This window comes from Chiloscyllium punctatum, chromosome 46 (assembly GCF_047496795.1).
Source record: "Chiloscyllium punctatum isolate Juve2018m chromosome 46, sChiPun1.3, whole genome shotgun sequence".
Taxonomy (NCBI): Eukaryota; Metazoa; Chordata; class Chondrichthyes; order Orectolobiformes; family Hemiscylliidae; genus Chiloscyllium; species Chiloscyllium punctatum.
Genome location: NC_092784.1, coordinates 51,855,819 through 51,883,731, shown reverse-complemented (window position 1 = coordinate 51,883,731; position 27,913 = coordinate 51,855,819). Strand labels below are relative to the sequence as shown.

Sequence of the window (27,913 nt, the reverse complement as noted above, 5' to 3'; positions counted from 1 at the left end):
TTTCACCTGAAATATATGCCTCCTGGCTTTGAAATCCCCCACCCTGGGGGAAAGACACCTGCCATTCACCTTATCTATACCCCTCATGATGATATAAACCTCTATAAGTTTTATAGACCTCAACATCCTACTCCCCAGTGAAAAAAAAGTCCCAGTCTTTCCATTTAACTCAATCCCTCCATTCCCGGCAACATCCTGGTAAATCTCTTCTGACCTCTCTCCGGCTTAATAATATCCTTTCTATGACATTGAAAGACAATATAAAATAGGGGGTAGAAAAGGGGCTCCCGATATGTAAAGATCGCTGAAGGTAGCTGGACACGTTGAGAGAGAAATTGGTTTAAGGTGAGAGTGGAAAGATTTAAAAGGGACCTAAGGGGCTACTGTTTCACACAGAGGTTGGTGCGTGGATGGAATGAGCTGCCAGAGGAAGTGGTAGAGGCTGCAACATTTGAAAGGCATCTGGATGGGTACGTGAGTAGGAAAGGTTTAGAGTGGATATGGGCCAAATGGTGACAAATAGGATTCGATCGCTTTAGGATATCTGGTCAGCATGAACATGTTGGATCGAAGGGTCTGTTTCTGTGCTGTAAATCTCTATGACTCTATATTGGGTCAGCATGGATGAGTTGGACCAAAGGGTCTGTTTCCGTGCTGTACATCTCTATGACTCTATGGCTGTATATCGGGTCAGCATGGACGAGTTGGACCAAAGGGTCTGTTTCCGTGCTGTACATCTCTATGACTCTATGGCTGTATATCGGGTCAGCATGGACGAGTTGGACCAAAGGGTCTGTTTCCGTGCTGTACATCTCTATGACTCTATGGCTGTATATCGGGTCAGCTGGACCGAAGGGTCTGTTTCTGTGCTGTACATCTCTATAACTGTGTAGACTCATACAGCTTTATTATTAGGAGCTTAGAGTACAAGATCAAGGAGGTGATGTTGACCTTTCATGAGACACTCAGGTGAGATCTCAGCTGTAGTAACATGTACAGTTATGGACACCAGACTATACCAGGGATGTGAATCCATTGGCAAAAGTACAGAAATGATTTACTAGAATGGCTTCGGGAACGAAAAACTTCGCTGATACAACGGATTGTTTAAGTTGGAACAGTTCTCCTTGGAGTGAAGAGGACTAAGAGGTGGTCAATTAGAGGTCATGAGCAAACTAGAATAGTTTGGGAGCAACTGACCCAATAACAGGATTAAGAACAAGAGGCGCAGATTTAAAGTGATTCTCAAAAAGAGCAAAGTGATGTGATACAAGAAAATTCATTCAACGAGGAACTGGGGCGTAGGAACGCAGTGTCAAAAAAGTGTGTTGCTGGAAAAGCACAGGCGGTCAGCAGCATCCTTGACGCAGGAGAGTCAACGTTTCGAGCATAAGCTCTTAATCAGGAATGAGGGGTTGGCCCAAGGGGGCTGAGAGATAAATAGGAGGGGGGTTGGGGCTGGGGGGAAGGTAGCTGAGGGCGCGATAGGTAGATAAACATGGGGGTGACAGTGATAGGTCAGAGAGGAGGGTGGAGCGGATAGTCGGGAGGAAGATGAACAAGTAGGACAGTTTTGATCAGGGGGAAAATGAGAGGGGGAGCCTGGAAATATAGTGGACGCAAGTTCAGTTGAGGCATTCAAGATGATTATCTCAATCAAATTAATGTGCAGGGGTTTGGGGGAGTTGGCGGAAACAGGAGGTTGGCGTTTGGTAATGACGCTCATTTGAAGAGCTAGTACAGACATGTTGAGCTCTCTGGCAAGTTTCTGCACCATTGGTACTCTGTGATTCTGTATGGAGACCAGGCAAAATCTAAAAGGAGTGGGAGTTGGATTGAACATGGTGAAGAGACGGAGGATGTGTCCAACTGGAGCTTAAATTGTTGTGATTAAAAAACTCGCTGAATGCACCAAAAATGAAAGGAGCATTTCCCCAATTGTGCAGAACATTCCATTTCTATTACCCAACCTTAAAAGGGAGTGAAGTTGGAATACCAGGCCTCAGAGTGAGATGAGCGCACGATGGGGGGCGAGATGAGGCTCTGGGGTAGGGTGATAGGTTGGTCCTCTCCTTCACTCAGTTCCAGCGAGGTAGGAGGCGCGGTAGGAGATTGGATGAGTCATTTGAGGGCGATGGTGCCACCTCTGCCAACACGATGACAAGGACAGGGATGTCACTGGAAGGTCACCAGCTCCTTCTGCAAATCACACAGCTCACCAACGCAGGAGAGGGGACCCGCAGCAGGCCAATTAGCCCGATCACTCATTCATTGAAAAGAAACAGCGAAACGTAGAAAGTAGCGGCAGGAGGAGGCCATTCGGCCCTTCGAGCCTGCTCCGCCACTCAATACGATCACGGCTGGTCATCCAACTCAGTCCCCTGTGCCCCACTTTCTCTCCCCAGTTACCCTCTGATTCCCTTCAGCTCGATAAACAATATCTAACTCCTTCTGGCAAGCATTCAGTGTTATGGCCTTGACTCCTTCCTGATGTAGAGAATTCCACAGGACGCCCACTCTCCAGGTCTCCTCATCTCCATCCAAAAAGGCCTAACCCATATCCTTGGTCTGTCACCCCTGGTTCTGGACTTCCTCAGTCAAAGGGAGCTTCCTTCCTTTGATTGCTCTCTCTCGTCCTGTTAGAACATTATAGGTTTCCATCGACTCTTCCCACCCCCCTCTCCTCCATCCTTCTAAATTCCAATCAATATAGTCCAGTCTTTCTTCATAAATCAGTCCTGCCCATCCCAGGAATTGGTCTGGTGAACCTTTGTTGCCCCCCCGCCCCAGAGCCAGAACATCCTTCCTCAGATAAGGAGACCAAAACTGCAAAAGATTCTCTAGGTATGGTCTCACCAAGGCCCTGTATAATTGCAACAAGAATACCATCAATTCAATACAATCGTGGCTAAACTTGGCCTTTAGCTCCACATTCCTGCTTGCTCCCTTATTCCCAAAAGATGTCTCTCTCAGTCCTAACAGTAGAAGTTGTCCTCAAATCCTCGAAGCCAGAGTTCTTTCTGAGGTCCTTGCACTGCAGCACCTTCTGTAAGTGGATGCGGAGCCAAGATTAGAGGGAACGCTACTCTGAGGGAAAGGAATTCCAAAGGGAATTCCACAACTGTCTGAGTGAAGTCATTTCTCCTCAGCTCAATCCCAAGTGACAGGCTCCTCACCCTGAGACATTTTCCTCAAGTTTTTCTTGATTTCCCAAACGACCCCTCAACATCTACTCAACAAGATCAGGAATCTCAGGATCCCCCTCTCATTCCCAGAGAGAAGTCAGCCCAGTCTACTCAGCCTCCCATTGTAGTCCAACCTCCTCATCCCTGACTGAATAGACCCTCGCTCCATTCCCTCCCTTGTAAGTGGAGCCTTCCTCAATCATTCCACTCACTCCGTTGTCACGAGGTTGAAACCCTGTTCCACATCGTGCTTCTGCAAAAATAAAAACCGAAAGATCTGCGGATGCTAAGAATCAGTAACAAAAAGAGAAATTGCTGGAAAAGCTCAGCGGGTCTGGCAGCATCTGTGGGAGAGAAATCAGCGTTAACGTTCAAGTGACCCTCCCTCAGAACCTTCCTGAGTCCACTGTGAGAAACCTTCACTGTAATTAGTCCAGACCTTGACAAATTAAAAGGTAAATTTCCAATGATTATGTCAGCAAAGACAATGGCAAAGATACAGGAGATGCACCTACAAAGCTTTTTTTAAAGAAATTGCATTTATATAGCACCTCATGATGCCCCAAAGCAGCTTTGAAGGGATTTTTATCACCCAGAGGGACAGCGGCAGTGGGCAGATGGTGACACCACCACCCAACCCCCCCACCGCTAACATTCTCCTCCAAGGCATTCACTACCCTGACTTGGAAATATATTGCCTCTCCCTCAGTGCTGTTTGGTCAAAGTCCTAGAACTCCCTCCCTAAACATACTGTGGGTGCACCAATCCCACATGGTCTGCAGCAGTTCAGAAGGTAACCTTGTTGAGCATATTTAAGACTGAGATCGTTACCTTATTGACCAAGACGGGGAAATCAAGGAAAAAAATCAAGGAAAATGGACATTTGGAATGTTGGATCAGCCATGATCCTATGGAATAACAGAGAGGGCTTGGGGGCCAAATGTCCTCCCCCTGTTCTGATTTCTGATGGTCTGATTACCTTCTCATGGGTAATTAGGAACAGCAGTAAGTGTTCACCTTACTGCTCATCATCAAGTCCCAAGGATATATCAAAAAAAGTCTGTGTTACAATGAAGGGAACACAACAATCCATTAGCATGCGGTGGACTCCCACAAATCATATTTTGTTCATACAGTTTTTAATGCAATCTTAGTTCAAGGCTAAATATTATTCAGCAGGGCAGACGCCCCTCCTTGTAATCTGCAATAACGTCATGGGATCTTTAACATCTACCTGAGAGGAGGCCTCAACTCAATATGACATTCAGTAGCATCTCCAGTAATTCAGCATTCACTCAGTACTGTGCTGGATTGTGTTATGTTCAGCTTGTGTAGCATATCTTATTTATCTCTGAGAATGGCACAGATCGGCCTACATTTAAACCATTTATTAACTTGACTTAAAGCCCTCTTAGAATGTTAGCGAGCTTATAGCATGTATGTTGTTAGAAGCAGCATGTTTAATTTCTCATAGACTTTTGTGTTTGAGAGTTAGAACCCAATACCTTGATGTACTCATTCCACCCACATACTTGAGCACTAAAGCGCTGTTCTGGGATCGGTGATCAGACCAGCTTAATTTAACACTACAGAGCACTAGCCCAGAGTCTAGGGCTCAAGGCATTGGAGTACATGGGACTTTCAGACTTAGAATCAAGAGTCACGTAAACACATATGCTTGTCATGACGAAAATGGGCGTCCCAGTTGTACTTGCTTCCTGGGTAAACATGCTGGCTTCCTAGATACACAAGAAAAACAAAGCAAGATTGTTTGTGAAGTTGAAATGCTCCTTTACCGTCAACTGAACCCCATGATTAGATTACCTTGCCTTGAAAAAGCACTCTGGTATTCAGTCTTTGCTTAACTGCGTAAGCTGTGTTGATTTCACGTGGGAGTGATATTCAGATTGAAGTCTTTAAGTGCTTCGCTTCTGGCAGTGGTCCACGCCTGACAAATACACTCCCAGATGAAAGATGAATAACTCGCTGCCTGATGTATTGAGAAATAATTTGCAGCAAATAACTGGGGAGACTCGAAGTCCTAAACCGAGGATTCGCTTTTCGTTAAAACTGCTGCGTTTGCCCATCGTGTGGTGGAGACTGAGGGGTATTGTTGGTTTCTGATAGATCCTGCGTTGCTGTGGTGTATGATCGGTGTGGGGATGGAACATGCTCACCCGTCTTCTCTGACAGAGCCAATCATTTTGTGACTTGCCCCCAGAGGTTCACAAACCCAAGACCCACTACTAATGCAGCCGCCTCCCATAATTGATGCTAAATTCGTAAACTGCATGCCAAATCCATTTGTCAGTTCTCCCCCTCCCCGACCACCACACCGTCCAATCTCCTAATTGCAAGCTGCACCCCGAATTTTCGCAGCATGTGGGCATCGCTGACTCGGCCAGCAATGCCAGGCCATCGCTAATTGCCCAGAAGGTGGTTAAGAGTCAACTACATTGCTATAGCCTTGGAGTCAGAACAGTCTCCTAAAATGGCCTCCCTGCTATCTACTCAACCGAATTCCCTGTGTCCTGCAGACTGCCAGCGCAGTCATGCTATTGTTAGTTTGACTATACGTCAACTCCCCCCACCAGCACCCCCCCCAATTCCCCCACCAACACCATCACCCTCACCACTATCACATTCTCCTGAAGGCACATGTCCTCAGTCCCACTGTATGTTTTGGTTTTGTCTCTCTCCAGTCATTCTGGTGTTCAGGCCATCGCTACTGGCTGAGTCTGGATACCAAGTATTGGCCGTATCCAATGAACCTTTTCAGGGGTCGATCGTGAACAGGGTTTGGTTTCATTTCCAAACCACTGTCTCTCTCAGGGTCAGCACATGTTTTATTCCGTGCCCAAAGTGAGGAATGGTGGATGGGGAAGCCTGCAGCATATTTCCAAGTTGCTTCTCTGCATCATAATATTCTCTGGTCTCTACAGTCAAAGGTATAGTTCCACATAGTCCTCTTCAACATTTTTGGCCAAGTGGTCAGTGTTAACACATAGTGTCAGCAAGGTCTTCCCCCTGGGGTATGGGACACACACACACACATGCTCATATACATACACATACAGACACACATGCACACATACACACACACACACATACACACAGACACACACTCACTCACATACACACGCACACACACATGCACATGTGCACATACACACACACACATGCATATACATACACAGACACACAAACATACAGCCAAACGCATATGCACACACATACATATAAACATTAACATACATGCGTGCAGATGCACACATAAACACACACATAGACACACATGCATATAAACATCCACACACATGCCTGCATACACATAAACACACACATGCAAACATACACACATATAAACATACACAAATACATACATACACGTATAAACATTCACACACACATACGCAAACATGAACATCCACATGCATATATAAGCATGCACACACAGACACACACACACTGACATACATGTGCACAAACATACAAACACACACACACATTCGCACGCATATGAACACACAAACATACACACACTCTCACGCTCACACACACACACAAAATCTAAAGTAGAAACCCTGGCTGGTTTTTCCAATCCCCATTCTAGGGAGGTTGGGGATAATTATACTTCCTTTTCCATGGCTGAGATCAAGTAAAGCACAGACTGGGGATGGACACTAGGACCTTCCTGGTATGTATATGGCTCAGTTCCTCACCAGATATGCTCAGTGACTAGTGACTGAATGACAAGATCAGTCACCTAGATATCCCAGAATCACCCTGCTACATCAAACAATAGTTAGAGTAGTAGGGTTAACATCATCACCATCCATCACCAAATGGAAGTCAATCCTTCCCCCAGAATAATCAGCATCAGGGCCACTGTCAGAATCATAAGGAAGGACGATGGCCATTTAGTCCATCACAGCTCTGCTGGCTCATTCTAAGAACCATTCAATTCATCCCTTTCCCTGTAACCTTGCGGCTGTTTTCTTCAAATATTTATCCAATTTTCCATGTTATTGTGGAATCGGCTTACATGATTCTATCAGGAGTTGTAGATCACACTTTGTGCTGTTCAGGAAAACATATTGCATGCCACCATCAGTTCTTTCACCAAGCATCTCGGTTGGTCCCTACAACACACTTCTCTGAACCCAACATAGCAAAAATGTGGTCCCAGTTAACACTAGTGGCCCCACAGTAATTCACATGAACTCACTTCCAGTCGTGATTGGAGCCGGGTAGATCTTGGAAACTATGAGATGCTTAATTGGAGTTGTTACCCTGTGCCAATCAGGAAGTCCTAGCTGGCCAATATCACCAAAGATGAGGGGACAGGCTGTCCTAGAGGTGGCCAGAAGGTGTGTCAGGGCAGTCCACAGACCAGATGGCGCATTGGGGTGGGTGAGAGCCCAATGGTACGTAGGGCCAGACTGAGAGCCAGAAGGCGGGTAGGCCATCCTTGGCGCTGTCACCCCGGGTGGGTACCAGGGCAGGCTGTTCTAGAGGTGGTCGGAGGGTGTGTCAGAGTGGAGCAAGAACTGGAAGGGGCATGGAGTAGACCAAGAGCCGGAAGATATGTAGGGGCCTTAAGGTGGCCGGAAGGTGGGAAGGACAGTGGGGGGGATGCTTGCTGGGTGTCTGGGAGTCTGTATTGTATGCACTGTTTTGAATGTAACTGGACTGTCTTGTGTGTACAAATGTCATTGTTACTATTTGGTAATGGCTGAAACGAGGATTTGAGATTCCTCATTTCCCTGAAAACAGGTTGAACGGTGGGGTTTGGGGCTTGGCTTTGCCATTCCTCTCCCATGTAAAACTGCGCTGTTTCTTTATATACAGCTGTTAATGTTAATTGTTTTGTAAACTGTGTGAATTGTTTAATAAAAATAAAAATATATAACCATATGATTGAGCAGTGTGAAATTATGAGGGGCGTAGATAGACTAGACTCCCCCCTTGGTGGAGGGAATCAGTGACCGGGAGCATGGATTTACGGTAAGAGGCAGGCGTTTGGAGGGAATATGAGAAAATGAAATCACTCAAAGTGTGGTGGGAATCAGGGATTCGCTGTCTGTAAGGGTGGGAGAGGCAGAAACCCTCTTAATGCCTGAGAAGTATTTAAATGTGCCTTTGCAATGCCAAAGCACACAGGGTATGAGCCAAGTGCAGGAAAATGGGGTTAGAATAGTTTCAGTGTACGGTTTTTGACTGGCACAGACTCAATGGGCCGATGGGCCTTTTCTCGGCACTGAAGACCTCCAGTAATGGAAGGGAAACATTGGGTATTGAAAATAACTGCACAGAGGCCAGTATCCCATCAGCAAGTTACCCTTTATTTACTCATACACAGTACATTGGCTGTAGCCAGCTGGGTCAGAGTAGTCCCCAGACTGAGGAGATTCTAAGTCCCCTGGTCATTTAATTTTTCTCTTTTTTTTTCTTTTTTTCTTTTTTCCCTTTGGATTTTTCCTTTCTTTTTATCCTAAATCTCTTGATTATGTTTTTTTTTGTGTTTATTTTTCCCTGGTGATATTTTTTTCTAAATATCCTGGGGTTTTTTTTCCCCAAAATTTCCCGGGTATATTTTTTCTTTTTTTTATCTAAACCTCCCGGTTATATTTATTTTCTCTTTTTGGCTTTTTAAAAAAAATCTCCTGGTTATATATATCTCTATAATATATTCAAAATCTCTTGGTTGTGTATTTTCTTTTTCTTCGATTCCCGCCATCAGGAAGAAGGGAGACTCCTGAGTGGCCAATGACAAGCCTTCTCATCAAAGGGTGATCAAACAGTGAAGGGGAGGGCAGGGATTTACAACAAAATAGAGTTGGAGGGGGAAATAAAGCACTCCACTCCCCGCGGCGCCCACCTCTCCCTGAACAGCTCAAGGGTGTTGGAGACACCATGTGCTCCTTCTCCAGAGACACCTGGGCTTGGACGTAGCTGTGGAAGAGGGGCAAGCAGTCTGCCATTACAACCCCCTTCCGTGGTGCACTGCCTGGACCTTCTTATGGCCAGTTTGGTCAGGCCCAGGAGCGGGACTCACAAGGAGATACCGGCCTCTGTGCAGTTATTTTCAATACCCAATGTTTCCCTTCCATTACTAGAGTCCTTCAGTGCCGAGAAAAGGCCCATCGGCCCATTGAGTCTGTGCCAGTCAAAAACCGTACACTGAAACTATTCTAACCCCATTTTCCTGCACTTGGCTCATACCCTGTGTGCCTTGGCATTGCAAAGGCACATTTAAATACTTCTCAGTCATTAAGAGGGTTTCTGCCTCTCCCACCCTTACAGACAGCGAATCCCTGATTCCCACCACACTTTGAGTGATTTCATTTTCTCATATTCCCTCCAAATGCCTGCCTCTTACCGTAAATCCATGCTCCCGGTCACTGATTCCCTCCACCAAGGGGGGAGTCTAGTCTATCTATGCCCCTCATAATTTCACACTGCTCAATCATATCCGTCCCTGCTTCAAGAACAGACAAAAGTTTTCCCTCACTTCCTCATTTCTCCTCCCCCCACCATACCCCAGTCCCAACCTTCCAGCTCAGCTCCATCCTCATGACCTGTCCCACCTGTCAATCTTCCTTCCCACCTATCCACTCCACCCTCCTCTCCCACCTATCACCTTTACCCTCCATCCACCTATTGCACTCTCAGTTACCTCCCCCCAGATGCTGCCTGACCGGCTGTGCTTTTCCAGCGCCACACTTTTTGACTCTGATCTCCAGCACCTGGAGTCCTCACTTCCTCCTGATGATCAAACCGGCCATGATCTCATTGGAGGGGCGGAGCAGGCTCGATGGGCTGAATGGCCTGCGTCTGTCTCCTACATCTCAGGGTGGCTTACTGTGGTCTCAACTCCTCTTCCCTGTCTGCCCTGCAGTGCGTCGACTCCCTGGTCAACCCAACATCTAACAGCCTGCAAAACAATCATTCCTCTCCAGGCAAAGTGGATCCCATAGAGTAATGACCCTTATGGAAGAGACCCCTCTTACCACTCAGGGGAGCTCTGCCCCTTGTAGCTAACCATGCACTCCAGTTGTTGGCAAGGCTTTATAAAGTACAATGACTGTCATTCATCCAGCCCTGAAACTTCCCAACTGAGATTGATTGTAACCTCCAACTGATGCCCATCCTGACTGATAAAACAACGGCTATGATTTGCTTATTGGGTAATCCTTTGGCACAGTAACCCCACTCTAACTCTGCCTCTTTGGGCTCCCCGCTGAATGAAACATAGCTCACTTGACATCAATGGGGCACCTTTCGAGACACCCATTTTGAGAGGCGCGCTCCCCAATCTTTTTCCACAGGCGCAGAACTGAGGACCCCAACCCCATCCCACCACCCCGCCGCACCTCAGAGATGTCATGAGTTTCCATTTTGCCCCATGTGAAACGTCGGAGCGCCTAGGTTTTCTGAATCGTGCTCCCGTCTCTCTCCCCGTTTCTGTTTCTTTGTGTGTTTTTTTTTTAATTCCCTCTCCCAGCCGGGAATCCGCGAGGGCCCTGCCCGAGCTTAAGGTCTTTCTCCTTCTACTTCAGCAGATAATCAGCACTATGGAAACTCAGGTGGCAAACGGTCCTACAAGCAACAACACATCCAATGGCCCATCCCTCAACAGCACAAACTGCTCCATACCAATGATGGCCGGGCCCTCTGATGACAGCAAGACCAATCTCATCGTCAACTATCTACCACAGAACATGACGCAGGAAGAGTTCAAGAGCCTCTTCGGCAGCATCGGGGAGATTGAGTCCTGCAAACTCGTCCGCGATAAGATCACAGGTAAAACAACAAATGGTGCTGCTGCACAATGTTTCGTCACAAGATGGCGACTGCACGTTTCCCCCCCCACCCCCCTCGGGCCCCTTACTTACATTGAAAGCAGGTCAGAGAAAGCCGACCAGATTAATTCAGGAGGCTTGTTTTATGAGGTTCGAAAACCTGTTGGTCTATCACCCGGTGCTGTGTGATTTTCAACCAAGTCCACCCCAGTCCAACACCAGCACCTCCACACCATGGCTACCTCATCTTATAAAGAGTAAGTCAGAAGGCACAGGACACCAGCTTAGCGTCCAACAGGTTTATGAGAAATCACAAGCTTTCGGAGCGCTGCTCCTTCATCAGGTGCAGTGATGAGGGGGAAAATAAGTTTATGAGAAAGAAAATTGAGCAGTTTAGCTCGATATTCACTCATGTATAGAAGAATGAGAGGAGATCTGTTCTTTTTATTCATTTGGGTGTTGCTGCCTGTATTGCTTAGTTGAGAAGGTGGGGGGTGAGCTGCCTTCTTGAACCGTTGCAGTCCATGTGCTGTAGGTAGACCCACAATGCAAGTTAGGGAGGGAGTTTCAGGATTGTGACCCAGTGAAGGAACAGCGATGTATTTTCAAGTCAGGACGGTGGGTTGCTCGGAGGGGAACTTGCAGGGGGTGGTGTTCCCATGTATTTGGTACCCTTGCCCTTCTAGATGGTAGCGGCTGCAGGTTTGGAAGGTGCTGTCTGAGGAGCCCCTCACTTTATAACAAACAGTGAGAGTTTCTCCAGTCTCTCACAGAGTGAAGCACTTGAGATATATCAGGTGCCAAAGGGGACCAACAAATTAAGTGTGGAGAGGATGTTTCGTCATGTGAGGTAATCTAGAATGAGAGGTTATAGTTTCAGGATAAGGGACAACAGATTTAAAACAGGGACAAGGAGGAATTACTTCTCTCAGAGAGCCGTAAATCTGTGGAATTCACTCCTCCAGAATGCGGTGGACGGCAGGACACAGAATACGTTTAAGTGGGGGACACGGTGGCTCAGTGGTTAGCATTGCTGCCTCACAGCACCAGGGACCCGGGTTCAATTCCACCCTTGGGCGACTGTCTGTGCTGAGTTTGCACATTCTCCCTGTGTCTGTGTGGGTTTCCTCCGGGTGCTCCAGTTTCCACCCACAATCCAGTTAGGGTGGATTGGCCGTGCTAAATTACCCATAGTGCCCAGGGATGTGCAGGTTAGGGTGGATTGGCCATGCTAAATTACCCATAGTGTTCAGAGATGTGTGGGTTAGGCATGGAGAAATGCAGGGAATAGGGTACTGGGAAAGGGTCTAAGTGGAATGCTCTTCAGAGAGTCAGCATGGACTCGATGGACCGAGTGGCCTGCTCCCACACTGTAGGGATTCTGCGAAGTAGGGCGATGGGCAGGGTTTTTAATTAGTGCTGGGTTATGGAGAGTGGGCAAGAAGTGGAGTTGAGATCAGCCATGATTGTATTGAGTGGTGGAGCAGGGTCGAGGGGCTGAATGGCCTCTTCCCACTCTGAGGTCTTACATGCATTTGACTTTCTCTTTCAAGTCAGTCAGGGATACTCTGTCCAGGGGAATGAAATAGCGCGCAAAGGGAATGGGTAGAGTGGTGGGAAAGGCAGCACAGCACAAAGCCATGACGTTCGTTCAGACAGCTGGTGGAGATACCACGGGCTGAATGGCCTCCTTCTGTGAATCGGGGTCACGTGAAGTGAGAGTGGACTGTCCCTCCGTGACTACCTCCTTTCTGGTGTAGCGCTGTCTGGCAATGCACTAGGGAGAGTAGGCAAGGCACAGAAACATTGCTGTCTGATTCGAGGTAGACCAGTGATGTCCTGACAAAGTCACAGGATTCGCAATCAGAAAAGGCCAGGCTAACAGCAGGCTGGTGGAATTGAAATTCCATACATAAATCTGGGCTGTGAGCAAGGTGAGGGGCTAGTGGTGTTATCGCTAGGCTGTTAAACCAGAGACCCAAGAAATGTTCCTGGGTCTTGGGTTCAAATCCCACCGTGGCTGATAGTACAATTTGAGCTCAGTCAAATCTGAAAGTATGAGTCTAGTGTGAGTTGATTGTTGGAAAATCCCCATCTGGTTCACCTTTCAGGGAAGGAAACAGCCATTCTTACCTGGTCTGGCCTACATGTGACTCCTGACCCACAGCAAGGTGGTTGACTCTTAACTACCTCTGGGCAGCTAGGGATGAGCAACAAATGATGCGTAGCCAGAAAAGCCAACACCCTTTGAGTGAATAAACAAAATCTGGCCCCTGTACTGGGGTATATGAAATTAACACCAATCATTCTTAAAACAGCATCTGATTCACTGATGCCCTTTAGGGAAGGAAATCTGTCGACTTGTGATCTCAGACCGACAGTTGGCCCAGAAGGCCAAGCAGTTCAGGGGGCAATAGGGGTGGGTAATAAATGCCAGTCTTGCCTAGTCCCAGTAAAGGATGAAAGAATTTCGACCTGGGCTGCAAAGATGTCTTTGAAGAATGTGCAAACTCCACACATGCGATTGTCTGTGTGAAGTTTGCACATTCTCCCTGTATCTGCATGGGTTTCCTCCGGGTGCTCCGGTTTCCTCCCACAGTCTAAAGCTGTGCAGCTTAGGTGAATTGGCCATGCTAAATTGCCCACAGTATTAGGTGCATTAGTCAGAGGGAAAAGGGTCTGGGTGGGTTACTCTTCAAAGGGTCGGTGTGGACTTGTTGGGCCGAAGGGCCTGTTTCCACACTGTTGGGAATCTGATCTAATCTAAAATATGAAAAGCCAACACACTATAGGAGGCGCTATTGTCCAACAATCCGACAAGTCCCAGGCAAAGCCGATACAGCACCACGACGGACCAACCCACCGAACCTGCATATCTTGGGAGAACGTGCAAACTCCACACAGACAGTCACATGAGGTTGAAATCGAACCTGGGTCCCTGGCACTGTGAGGCAGCAGTGCTAACCACTGAGCCAAGCAGTGCATTCCAGACCCTACTACCTTCGCTATGCGAGGAAGTGCTTTCAGTCGTAATTTTCAACAAAGGCAACTGGAAAAATATTTGAAATGGAAAGAACAGAAGGGTTTCGAGGGGGAGTAAAAAAAGAAATAGGAGGAGTGGGATGAATTAAATTGCCTGTTCAAAATGTAGCACTGGCACACTGGGAAAATAAAGAATAGAATTGCACAGTTTTAGACTCCCTACAGTGTGGAAACAGACCTTTCAGCCCAGCAAGTCCACAGCAACCCACCCAGACCTATCTCCCTCTGATTAATACATCAAACACTATGGGCAATTTAACATTGCCAATTCACCTGACCTGTCTATCTGTGGATTGTAGGAGGACACTGGAGCAAACCCACGCAGACACGGGGAGAATGTGCAAACTCCACACAGTCACCCAAGGCTGGAATCGAACCCAGGGCCCTGGCACTGTGAGGCAGCAGTGCTAACCACTGAGCCACCGTGCTGCCCCACGGTTGTACAAACCTCATCTCTCCCTCAGGTTTAGGTGGGACAATAGCAATGCCAAGGTCCGGAAAGGGGGTAAAAATGGAGGAATCGTTGCCTCTGGTGAGGGAATCCAAATGGTGGGGCACAATCTTAAAATCCGAGCCCATGTGGGAGCAAGACCATAAAGCTTTATTCCCGTAAAAAAGTGGTGGAAATTCAGAGCCCGGATACTGGATCAATTAATCTTTCCAAAGCAGATTGGTATTAACTGAGGCTGCTGAGAGAGGTGAGGTTGGATGAATATAATTGAGGTGCAGATTAGCCATGATTTTATGAATGCTAGAGGGGCTGAATGGCCTCCAACTGTTTCTGTTTTTTTTCCAGAATGAAAAACATGCCACTACGGGTAGCCCAACTCAAGTCAGATGCAAGTGGCAAGGTTATTAAAGAAAGGCAAAGTCCCATTCTTGGACGAGAAAGTGGTAACTGGTGGAGAATGTAAACTGAGAGTCACCATGTCTCAGGTGGGGTGGGGAATTTGAGGAGGAAAGCTTTCACAGTAGCCTGGGCTACCAAGGGAATTGAACCCATCTAGATTCTAGATTCCCTATAGTATGGAAACAGGCACTTCAGCCCAACAGGTCCACACCGACCGTCTGAAGAGTAACCCACCCAGACCCATTCCCCTACCCTATATTTATCCCTGACTAATGCACCTAACACTCTGGGCAATTTAGCCTGGCCAATCCACCTGAACCTGCACATCTTTGGACTGTGGGAGGAAACCGGAGCACCCGGAGAAAACCCACGCAGACACGGGGAGAATGTGCAAACTCCACACAGACAGTCACCCGAGACTGGAATCAAACCCGGGTCCCTGGTGCTGTGAGGCAGCAGTGCTAACCACTGAGCCACAATGCCACCCATTGGCAGCGCACATACCACTGGCATACCAACCATCCAGCCAACTGAGCAAACCAACCCTCTGACAGCACCTCGTTAGAATGATAGAATTTGGAACTCTTCCTGCAAATGCTGGGTCAGTTGTTCATTTTAAATATGAGCTCTTTTCTCTAGTCAAGCAAAGGTTTTGAGGGGTCTGGCCTACAGGCAGAGAAATGGCGTTCGACCACTGATCAGCCTTTCGACCACTAATCAGCCATGGTCTCACTGAATAGTGGAACAGGTTTGAGGAACTGAGTAGAAGAGTGTGGTGCTGGGAAAGCACAGCTGGTCCGGCAGCATCCAAGGAGCAGGAGAGTCAATGTTTCGAGCTTAAGCTCTTGTCAGGAACCTTTTGCCCGAAACGTCGACTCTCCTGCTCCTCGGATGCTGCCTGACCTGCTGTGATTTTCCAGCATCACACTCGTCAACTCTGATCTCCAACACCTTCTTCCAGGCTTGAGGGACTGAAAGACCCTACTTCTGTTACCTCTGACCCTATCACGTGCCTGACTCCGAAAATATGACCCGACCTAGCAATCTGTGCTCCTTCCAATTTTGTCAATTCAGATGTGAAATTCTGTCGAGGGAGGAGATGGGGAAAAGGGGGAGAGCAGAGGTTGAAATCAGAGACTGGTTCAGTGAACAGAATCATTGGCTAAAAACATGAGGCCTTTGTTGGATGGACAATGAAATACTTGCACGGAGGTCGGTTCCCCATCACCCTTTGATTACTTGTGCACTGTACATGGCCTCTGACCTGACAGCTCAGAGCCAGTCCCTAGAATAAGGAGACTCTCTGAATCTCCTCTGTCAGCCAGAGTTCCCTGATTGATCCAGGTTAACAACCCCAATCAAGGATCTTATAGTCAATAAGATCCACCTGGTTCCAATCGTTGCAGACACTAAAATATTCTATAACAATTCGTACAACATCCTCACTGTCCACTTGAGTAGTACCAGATGATGGGAGGGTTGCAAATCTTATTCCCTTGGTCAAGAAGCAGAATAGGGATAACACTGGAAATTACAGATCAATCTTACGTTGGTGGTGGACAAACTATTGGAGAGGATTCTGAGACACAGGATTTATGATTACTTAGAAAACCATAGTTTGATTAGAGATAGTCAGCATGGCTTTTTGTGAGGACAGGTCATGACTCACGTGCCTCATTGAATTCTTTGAGGATGTGACAAAACACATTGATGAAGGTAGAGCAGTGGATGTGATGTACATGGATTTAAGCAAGGCACTTGATAAGGTTCCCCTTGGTAGGTTCATTCAGAAAGTAGGAGACAGTGAGGACTGCAGATGCTGGAGACCAGAGTTGAAAAATGTGGTGCTGGAAAAACACAGCAGGCCAGGCAGCATCCGAGGAGCAAGAGAATCAACGTTTCGGGCATAAGGGCCCATGTACAGGGCTGAAGAAGGGCTTATGCCCGAAACATCGATTCTCCTGCTCCTCAGTTGCTGCCTGGCCTGCTGTGTTTTTCCAGCACCACATTTTTCAACTCATTCAGAAAGTAAGCAGGCATTGGATACAGGGAAACCTATCTATCCAAATACAGAAAAGGCTGGCCCATAGAAGACAGAGAGTGGTGGTAGATGGAAAGTGTTCAGCCTGAATCTCGGTGACCAGTGGTGTTCCACAGGGATCTGTTCTGGGACCTCTGCTCTTTGTGATGTTTATAAATGACTTGGATGAGGAAGTGTTAGTAGGTTTTCCAGTGACAGGAAGGTTGGTGGAGTGGTGGACAGAGTGGAGGGTTGTTGTAGGCTGCAATGGGACATTGAGAGGATGCAGCACTGGGCTGAGAAGTGGCAGATGGAGTTCAACCTGGAAAAGTCTGAAGTGATTCACTTTGGAAGGTCGAATTTGAATGCAGGGTTAAAGGCAGGATTCTTGGCAGTGAGGAGGAACAGAAGGATCTAGGGGTCCATGTCCATAGATCCCTCAAAGTCGCCACCCAAGTTGATAGGGTTGTTAAGAAGGCGTATGGTATTGCTGGCTTTCATTAGAGGGGGATTGAGTTTAAGAATAGCGAGGTTATGCTGCAACTCTATGAAACCCTGGTTAGACCACACTTGGAATATTGTGTTCAATTCTGGTCACCTCATTATAGGAAGAATTTGGGAGCTTTAGAGAGGGTGCGGAGGAGGTTTACCAGGATGCTGCCTGGACTGGAGGGTGTGTCTTATGAAGAAAGGTTGAGGGAGCTGGGGCTTATCTCATTGGGGTGAAGAAGGATGAGAGGTGACTGGATAGAGGTGTATAAGATGATGAGAGGCTGAGATAGAGTGGATAGTCAAAGACATTTTCCCAAGGCAGAAATGGTGTCACAAGGGGGCATAATTTTCAGGTGATTGGAGGCAGATAAAAGGGAGATGTCAGAGGTAGGTTCTTTACTCAGAGAGTGGTGGGTGTGTGGAATGCACTGCCAGTGGTGGTAGTAGAGTCAGAGACATTAGGAACATTTAAGCGACTCTTGGATAGGCACATGGGTGATTCTACAATGAAGGGCATGTAGATTAGTCTGATCTTAGAGGAGAATAAAAGGCTGGCACAACATTGAGGGCCGAAAGGCCTGTACTGTGCTGTACTGTTCTATGTTCTGTACTGCTTTTACACTATAAAAAATTCAATACTGTGAGCGACCTACAGAAAAAGGTTTGCCCAGTTACACCACCAAAGGAACAGGAAAATGAGGTGTAAGGATGAGAAAAACTACATAAACATAAGTCTCACTCAGGACCCCCAGAATATCCAGCTTTTATAAAGTTCCTCAAAATCTTTGGAGTTGCTCACAACTGTCTTTATTTCAACTGAGCATGTACAGAAGTGCTAAACTGAGCTGCCTGTTGCTTTCTAACCCAAATTCATGTAGAAGTAAAATTAACTACTTAAAAGATGGTCTGTTCCCACAGCCAAGTACATAGATAATTCCTCCAGCCATTGTCTGATTCGTTGTAGATTAAGGATGGAATAAACTGGTTTCTTTCCCCCCATCAATCAATCATTAATGTCTGTGAATTTGGACCCTTCGCAAAGGTATAGCCTCTTCTTTTCTTTAACGGGATGTGGGCATCACTGGCACTGCCAGCTGCTGTTGCCTCTCCCTAATTGCCCCTGGACTGAATGACTTGCTGAACCATTTCAGAAAGCAGCAGAAATAGCTGCCAGAGGAGGTAGTGGAGGATGGTATATTTGCAACATTTAAAAGGCATTTGGGTGGGTATATGAATAGGAAGGGTTTGGAGGGATATGGGGCTGGGTGCTGGCAGGTGGGACTAGATTGGGTTGGGATATCTGGTCAGCATGGACGGGTTGGACTGAAGGGTCTGTTTCCATGCTGTACATCTCTATGACTCTAATAAGCCGGGTCTGGAGATACCTTATTATCTTGTGTGTTCTACCCGAAGATATATCCGTGACTCATTGTACAGTCTCTCCATGTCTCTCTATCCTGGGACAGCCCTTTCATTTGTCAATAATTTCCTTCAATTTCCAAGCCATCCTACATCGATGTGTTCTTCCTCTGTTCCATTTTTCCCGTAAAACAGTCCTTCCATAATGTCTCTTACCTTTTAAGATGTAAAATTAAACAAGGAACTGTGGATGCTGGAAATCTGAAACGAAACGAGAAATGACTGGAGAAACTCAGCAGGTCTGGCAGCATCTGCCGAGAGGAGAATAGAGTTAACATCTTGAGTCCCGTGACCCTCCTTTGAGTCTCACATTAACTCTGATTCTCCCTGTCCTGAATTGTTTCTCCAGCAATTTCTGCCAGACGACCAGAACTGAACACAATGTTCCGCGTGTGGTCCAACCAGGACTCTATAGAGCTGTAGCATAACCTCGCGGCTCTTAAACTCAATCCCCTTGCTCATGAAAGCCAACACACCATATGCCTTGTTAACAGCCCTATCAACTTGGGTGGTAACTTTGAGGACATGGGGGTCTACAGACATGGACCCCAAGATACCTCTGTTCCTCCACACTGCCAAGAATCCTGCCTTTAACCGTGTATTCTGCATTCAAATTCGACCTTCCAAAATGAATCACTTCACACTTTTTATTTATTTCCTCTTAAAGGTGTGTTCTACTCAGTTTCTCAATGTTTTCCTGACTACGTTCAGTCAATTTATTTGTTCTGTCATCCTCCTCAGTACTCCATCATCTTTTTGTATTTGCCTGGAAGATCCCTCCCATTCTCCTACAAACCTAATTTCAAGGTTATTTGGCAAACTGGTCTCTTCCTAGAAGGTCCTAGTCTCGCATTCATGTAAAATAATACCAGAAATCCCGTTCTTTCCAAGTCACTTTTTAGGACATAGAACATACAACAGTACATCCCAGGAACGAGCCCTTCGGCCACAATGTTGTCCCTTCTGCCTTCCCTTGGTCCATATCCCTCCATTCCTTGCTTAGTCATATATTTATCTAAAAGCCCCTTAAATGCCCCTATCATATCTGCCTCCACAACATCCCTGGCCGTGCGTTCCAGACTCCCATCACTCTGTGTTAAAAAAAAAGGTCCCCTCAAATCTCCTTTAAACTTTCCCCCTCTCGCCTTAAATGCGGGTCCCATAGTATGAGACATTTTAACTCTGGGAAAAAGGTTCTGACCATCAGCCTTATCTCATAATTTTATACACTTCTGTCAAGTCTCCCTTCAGCTTCTGCTGCTCTAGAGACAGCAATCCAAGTTTATCCAGCCTCTCCTTATAGCTCACACCCTCTAATCCATGAAGCATCCTGGTAAACCTCTTCTGCATCCTCTCCAAAGCTTCCACACCCTTCCTGTAATGCGGCGACCAGAACTGAATCCAACACTCTAAGTGTGACCAAACCAAAGTCTTGTAAAGCTGCAACATGACATCCTGACTCTTGTACTCAATTCTCCGACCAATAAAGGCAAGCATGCCATATGTCATCTTTACCACCCTGTCTACTTCAGTGGTTTTTGAGTTGAGTACTCAGCTTTCTGGTCAGTGGCTGTTCTCAACACAGTCTTCCCCACTGTTATCCTCACTCTTACTTCTTGTTGCACTGTCTGAACACTTTAACCATTCACCCTAAATACAGAGGAACCTTGATTATCCGAAGGACACAGGTGGGCTGTATATCGTTCGGTTAATTGAATGCTGGATAATCGAGGTTCCTCTGTATTATCCGAAAGACACGGGTGGGCTTTAATATGTTTGGTTAATCGAATGCTGGATAATCGAGGTTCATCTGAATTCTTGCGCTGTTCCAGTTCACTTGCTCTATTTCTTGGTGATTTTGAGATATACATTTTGTTCATTTTTATTCCAAAGTAAATGCCTGTTGTTACAAATCTATTTACTAGTTACATCTTGTGTACAAAGTAATTGTATGTTTCATTCTATAAAGGACACTGGCGAACCAGATGGATTCTCGACAATGGTTTTGCGGTCATCTTTACTGAGCATGTTTTCAACATCTGTTTTTTTTCCTTTAATTAATTCACTTAACTCAAATTCCAAATTCTCCTCTATTGGGATTTGAACCCATGTTCCTAGAGCATTGACTGTTGGAGTACTAGTCCAATGGCATTACCACTGTCTACCTACAATTGCCACCATTAAGTACAACCGTCACCATCAAATTGGCAGCACGTTGGCTCAATGGTTAGCACTGCTGCCTCACAGCGCCAAGGACCCAGGTTTGATTCCAGCCTCGGGGTAATTGTCTGTGTGGAGTTTGCACATTCTCCCCGTGACTGCGTGGGTTTGCTCTGGTTTCCTCCCGCAGTCCAAAGGATATGCACGATAGGGTAGATTGGCCGTGCTAAATTGCCCATAGTGTTCAGGAATCTGCAGGTTAGGGTGTATTGGCCATGCTAAATTGCCCATAGTGTTCAGGGATGTGCAGGCTAGTGTGGGTTAGCCATGGGAAATGCAGGGTTACATGGATAGGATGGGAGGGGGTGAGTCTGAGTGGCATGCTCTTCAGCAGGCTGGGAGTGGACCTGATGGGCCAAATGGCCAGTTTCCACATCGCAGGGATTCTGTGAAATAGGGGTATCATCATCTGTCAAGTCTGAAAAGGGGCACGGTCGGTGAATCATGACGTCGGCTCTGAGCCACGTTTCTGCTGTTGCTGACAGTTCATTAGGAACCTTAAAATGCTGAAACTTCAGGAGAAACATCATCGGACACTGGAGAACTGAAACAAAATACTGCAAATGATGGAAACCTGGGACAAGTACAGAAATTGATGGAGAAACTCTCGAAGCACTTACGGAAAACAACGTTTCGAGTCCACTGATCCCTCTTCAGAACCGAGATGGGTTGGAAAGTGTTTTTTTTTAAATACTTTTAACAGAGCAGGAGGGGCAAGGGGAGCATATGGTGTGGAGGTCAAAAAACAATGAGGGGTTGCTAATGGCGGTGAAAGAGAGAGGGAGGTTTGAAACGGGTGTAATTTAGGGTGTGAAAAGGAGAAAGTGGGTCCTCTTCGCAGACACCAAAGTAAACAAGACGCAAACAAGACGGGGCTGAAGGAAGATGAAAGGAAATGGAGAGCATATATCATGCAGTCAGACTGTGAGGCTGTGGAATACAATATTGAGTCCCAGAGGTTATAAAGAGTCGAAGAGGAAAACGAGGTAGATGAAAACAGAAATTGTTGGAAAAGCTCAGCTGGCCTGTGGATAGAAATCAGAGTTACGTTTCAATGACCCTTCTTCAGAACTGGAAACCGGAAAATGAGTTTTTTTTTAATCCCTGGAGTGTGGAAAGGAGCCATTGAGTCTGCATTAACCTCCTGAAGAACATCCCACCCAGACCTAGCCCCTGACCCTATTCCCTGGATTTCCCATGGCTAACCCAGCTAAGCCTGTACACTATGGGTAATTTAGCATGGCCAATTCACCCTAACCTGCACATCCCTGAACACTATGCAGCAATTTAGCCTGGCCAATCCACTCTAACCTACACATCCCTGTACACTATGGGTAATTTAGCATGGCCAATCCACTCTAACCTACACATCCCTGTACACTATGGGTAATTTAGCATGGTCAATCCACCCTAACCTACACATCCCTGAACACTATGGGTAATTTAGCATGGCCAATCCACCCTAACCTGCACATCCCTGAACACTATGGGTAATTTAGCATGGCCAATCCACCCTAACCTGCACATCCCTGTACACTATGGGTAATTTAGCATGGCCAATCCACCCTAATCTGCACATCCCTGTACACTATGGGTAATTTAGCATGGTCAATCCACCCAAATCTGCACATCCCTGGGTACAATGGGGCAATTTAACATGACCAATCCACCCTAACCTACACATCCCTGGGGACAACGGGGCAATTTAGCATGGCCAATACACCCTAACCTGCATATCCCTGAACACAATGGGACAATTTAGCATGGCCAGTTCACCCTAACCTACACATCCCTGAACACTATGGGTAATTTAGCATGGCCAATCCACTCTAACCTGCACATCCCTGAACACTATGGGGCAATTTAGCATGGCCAATCCACCCTAACCTACACATCCCTGAACACTATGGGGTAATTTAGCATGGCCAATCCACCCTAACCTACACATCCCTGGACACTATGCAGCAATTTAGCATGGACCAATCCACCCTAACCTACACATCCCTGAACACTATGGGACAATTTAGCATGGCCAATCCACCCTAACCTACACATCCCTGAACACTATGGGTAATTTAGCATGGCCAATCCACCCTAAACTGCACATCCCTGAACACTATGGGTAATTTAGCATGGCCAATCCACCCTAACCTACACATCCCTGGACACTATGCAGCAATTTAGCATGGCCAATCCACCCTAACCTACACATCCCTGAACACTATGGGACAATTTCCCATGGCCAATCCACCCTAACCCGCACATGTTTGGACTGTTGGAGGAAACCGGAGCGACTGGAGGAAATCCCTGCAGACACGGGGAGAACGTGCAACTTCCACACAGACAGTCGCCCAAGGCTGGAATCGAACGCGAGTCTCTGGTGCTGTGAGGCAGTAGTGCTAACCACTGAGCTACCTCCCCTAGAGGCAGAGGGAGCCATTTGATAGGATTGCTACCGGAGAACTCCTCTCAATGATGTTTCTCTCCTACTCAGCCCTGGCAGTGACCCTTGCATTGGATTCCCGTGGAGAAACCTTGGGAAGCAATAACAGAAATTTGCGCAAGGCCAGTTAGAAAAGCTGCTTGTAAATTTCTTCTTCCTGGGTGAGGGGAAGGGGATACTAATAGCTTTGGGGAATGTGGTACCCAGCAGAAACTTCATTGCAAATTGAAGGAGATCATATTGCAAACGGGTTGGCAAATGCATCACAGACAGCGTGTTCCTGCAACATGGCTACAGCGTAGACACTTGTAATAGCTTCACAACCATTGAGTCATCATCACTATAAGGTCATTCAGCCCGTTGTAACAAGACTTCAGAGGAGCTGGGAGAAAGTGAGGACTGTAGATGCTGGAGACCAGAGTTAGAAAGTGTGGTGCTGGAAAAGCACAGCCGATCACTCAGCATCCGAGGAGCAGGAGAATCGACGTTTCGAGCATCAGCTCTTCATCAGGAACATTGACTTTCCTGCTCCTCGAATGCTGCCTGACTGGCTGTGCTTTTCCAGCACCACATTCTTCGAATCTTTGGAAGAGCTAGTCAGTTAGTCTCACTTCCTTGTTAAGAAACATTGGTGGAAAGGAGAACTTTTCCTTTTGTCTTGCTTTCATCAAGAGTAGGGTATGAGGAGAGGGTGCTGTTCTGTTGGGCCATCATTAGGCTGGACATCATTTACTAAATAATCCAGACTGCGAGAGGAGTTACGCCAGAAATCAATGTAAAACTCACCGGCCGCGCTCACAGTATGGTGCCTTTGTGTGAGACAGTCACGTACATAAATACACAGCTTCCTGCTTTAGGTAGGTGAAGGGAATTTGTACATGCACTGAATCTTTTTGATATCCAAAGAGACCGTGGAGACCTCTGCATCCCCATGGCAACATCCCGACCAATCAGAGTCCTGGTCTGAGAACTAAGATTGACAGTTAACTGCTATTGCTGCATCTCCATGACAATTGGCTCAGCACCCTCTCCTCATTCTCGATAAAATGGTGTCTCTTTGCTCAAGTCTATTCCCTTCCCTCCTAGTCCTGATTCATGTTCAAGGCTCCTTTTAGCAATATTTACACTCTGTACTACCGAGCATTTATTAATCTCCCTGGATATGCATTCCCACTTCCTGTACTTACCCAACTTCCTTCCAAAAGTTGCTGCTGAATCTGCATCCACTGTCCCTTTCAAGAAATTACAAACAACTCGCTGGGTTAAATAAAAATTCTCACAGAGCCATACAGCACGGAAACAGACCCTTCGGTCCAATGCCGAACATAATCCCCAAACTAAACTAGTCCCACCTGCCTGCTCCTGGCCCATATCCCTCCAAACATTTCCTGTTCATGTATCCATCTAAATGTCTTTTAAATGTTGTAACTGCGCCAATGTTCACCACTTCCTCAGGAATCCAATGCACCATGGGCAGCACAGTGGCACAGTGCTTAGCACGACTGCCTCACAGCGCCAGAGACCCGGGTTCAATTCCCGCCTCAGGCGACTAACTGTGTGGGGTTTGCACATTCTCCCAGTGTCTGCGTGGGTTTCCTCCGGGTGCTCCGGTTTCCTCCCACAGTCCAAAGATGTACAGGTCAGGTGAATTGGCCATGCTAAATTGCCTGTAGTGTTAGGTGTTGGGTGGATGTAGGGGTGTGGGTGGGTTGCGCTTCGGCGGGGCGGTGTGGACTTGTTGGGCTGAAGGGCCTGTTTCCACACTGTAAGTAATCTAATCCACACGCAAACCACCCTTAGTCTTGGAATGTGTCCCTCGTGTCTTTTTTAAATCTCTCTCCTCTCACCTTAAACATGTGCCCCCTAGACTTGGAATTCTCCATCTTAGGGAACAGTCAGTTACCATTAACTCTATCTATATCCCTCGTGATTTTATAAACTTCAATCAAGTCACCTCTCAGCCTTCTAAGGTCCAGCTAAAAAATCTCCCAGCCTATGCAGCCTCTCTTTATAACTCAAACCTTCCGCACTCGGCTACATCCTGGTAAATCTCTTCTGAACCCTTTCCAGCTTCATAACTTCCTATAACTGGGTGGCCAGAACTGGACGCAGTATTCCAGAAGCAGTCTCACCAATGTCCTGGAGCTGTTCCTGACCATTTCTGGTGACTGACCGTCTAGTCAGTGGAAGCAGGTCTTGCCTTATTAACTATCTCAGACTCCTGCGCGGTTTATGTATTTAGTAATATTGTCAGGGTTACGTATCACCAGTAGCCCCCCCGTCCCCACACCATTGACGTATTTCAGTAGCTTCAAATTCTTTTATTCTGTCTTCCCCGGTCCTAATTTGCAATAGCATTCGAAATGAGCTGGTTTCTCCGGCTGTTTTTCAAGTGATTATGGAATCAAATTGGACCCCTGCTGGTGATATTGTCTTTAGGAAATGGAACACCCATGAAGCAAACGCTCCCACTCTCTTCCCTTGGAAGACTATTCACAAACTGTGGTGAAATCAGGCTAAGCCATGTGAATCCAATCGGGGGGGGGCGACTGGACTGAAGTCGCTGAGATGGAGGCCATCCAGCCCACCTTGCCTGTGTCGCCTCTCTGAAATTCCCGACCTGTTGATATTTGCCTTCCAAGCCTCCTCTGTTCTCTATATTTCTCTCAGGCTGGCCCTAACCGCCCGAAGCAGAAGGCTGCACATACTGGAACGATGAAGGAAGCGCAGAAAATGCCAGAGAGGAAATAACAGTTCACATTGGTGTTGAGAGAGAGAGAGAGAGAGGAGAGTCAACGTTTCAGGCCTTGAGCTTTCATCAGAGCTGGGAAAATTTAAGATGTACTAGGTTTTCAGCAAAGGCTGGGAGGGACAATGACAATGACAGGGTGCCTCTGGGGTAGCACGGTGCATCAGTGGTTAGCACTGCCGCCTCACAGCATCTGGGTCCCAGGTTCAATTCCCGCCTCAGGCAACCGTCTGTGTGGAGTTTGCACATTCTCCCCGTTTCTGCGTGGGTTTCCTCCGGGTGCTCCGGTTTCCTCCCACAGTCCAAAGATGTGCAGGTTAGGGTGGATTGGCCGTGCTAAATTACCCACAGTGTCCAGGCTAGGTGGGTTAGCCTGGGAAATGCAGGGTTATACGGTGAGTGGGGAGGGTCAGTGTGCACTCAGTGGGCTGAATGGCCTGCTTCCTCACTGTAAGGATTCTATGAAAAGGCAGGTCCATGATAGGGTGGTAGGCAAAAGAGCTTGAGAAGCAGAGAAGTTAGTTGCCCCCAAAGGGGAATAAAACCAGCCCTTGTATCTCTCTCTCCATATGTGGCTCAAACTGTGTTGGAGAGTCACTTCTGCTAAGCACCTTGGGAACAGTTTACTTGAGTAATGGCGCAACATGAATGCAGGACAGCTGTTGAACAAGCTGCCACTGCCTGAAAAAGAAATCAGTTTCAGATGTTCATTTAATTCCTTTTCGAAATGTTCGTTAAACCTGCTGCCACCAGCACATTGGGGGTACATTCCACGACACAACAATTTGCTGAGTCAGGCACTTTCTCCTGAACATCATCTTAAATTGCTGCTCTCTGGTAATTGATCGCTCTGGAGACAGTGAGGACTGCAGATGCTGGAGATCAGAGTTGAAGAGTGTGGCGCTGGAAAAGCGCAGCAGGTCAGGCAGCATCTGAGGAGCAGGAGAATCAACGTTTCGGGCCTGAGCCCTTCATCAGAAATGAGGCCTTTTGTAGAGAGAGAGAAGGAGTATGTCTTCAAGGTAGGCATCCTTGGAAGAGGCTTCGCAGTAAGGGTGATATCAACTAGGAGACAGTGAGGACTGCAGATGCTGCTTTGTAGACAAAGGAGGCGTCATTCCTGCCCGAAACATCGATTTTCCTGCTCCTCGGATGCTGCCTGAACTGCTGTGCGTTTCCAGCACCACACTCTCTGCCTATTGTAACAATCTCTGAACCATCAATACTGAACCCCATTATTAAATCTCCCTTCACCTTCCCTGCACCCAAATATCGTCTCCTCTTGGCCAGAGCATGAACCCCTGTACAGCGATAACCACATGGGTGCAGCGTGTGTGAAATTCTGCGCACTTTGTAATGGGAAGGACAATATAGCGTGTGGGAAGATGACAGAAGTGGGATGCCAACAATATGCAAAGGTGCTTCAAAATTTGGGGCTATTTCCACAACAGATGTGAGGATTGAGGTGAAGGGTTTGAGAATGAGTAGGGACAGAATTTCATTTTCCCCAATAATTTAGAATGAACTGAATTAGCAGTGCAGTAGCAAGTCAGGACAGTGTGTGACTTGGAGGGATACATGTGTTCCCCTGCGTCTGCTGTCCATATGATACTTGTAGAAGTCACCACGTTTGGGAGGTGCTGTCTCACAAGCAAGTGGATGTAGTCAGAGTTTTAACAAGGTGCTAT

The 27,913-nt window shown here is 46.9% G+C and overlaps 1 protein-coding gene across 9 annotated transcripts in view; it reads left to right on the top strand.

Moving 5' to 3' along the window:
- The window catches only part of elavl3 (ELAV like neuron-specific RNA binding protein 3), a 289,564-nt gene that overhangs the window by 176,012 nt on the left and 85,639 nt on the right, over nucleotides 1-27,913 (top strand). For 7 of the 9 annotated variants that reach the window (XR_011955582.1, XM_072564231.1, XM_072564229.1 and 4 more), the window contains exon 2: nucleotides 10,748-10,991. Coding sequence is in view for 8 of the 9 variants with exons in the window: in XM_072564231.1 (XP_072420332.1) it covers nucleotides 10,748-10,991 (244 nt within the window). In the remaining variant the exon portion in view is untranslated. The remainder of the gene's footprint in view (nucleotides 1-10,747; nucleotides 10,992-27,913) is intronic. The other 2 variants (XM_072564226.1, XM_072564232.1) reach the window with 1 other exon arrangement.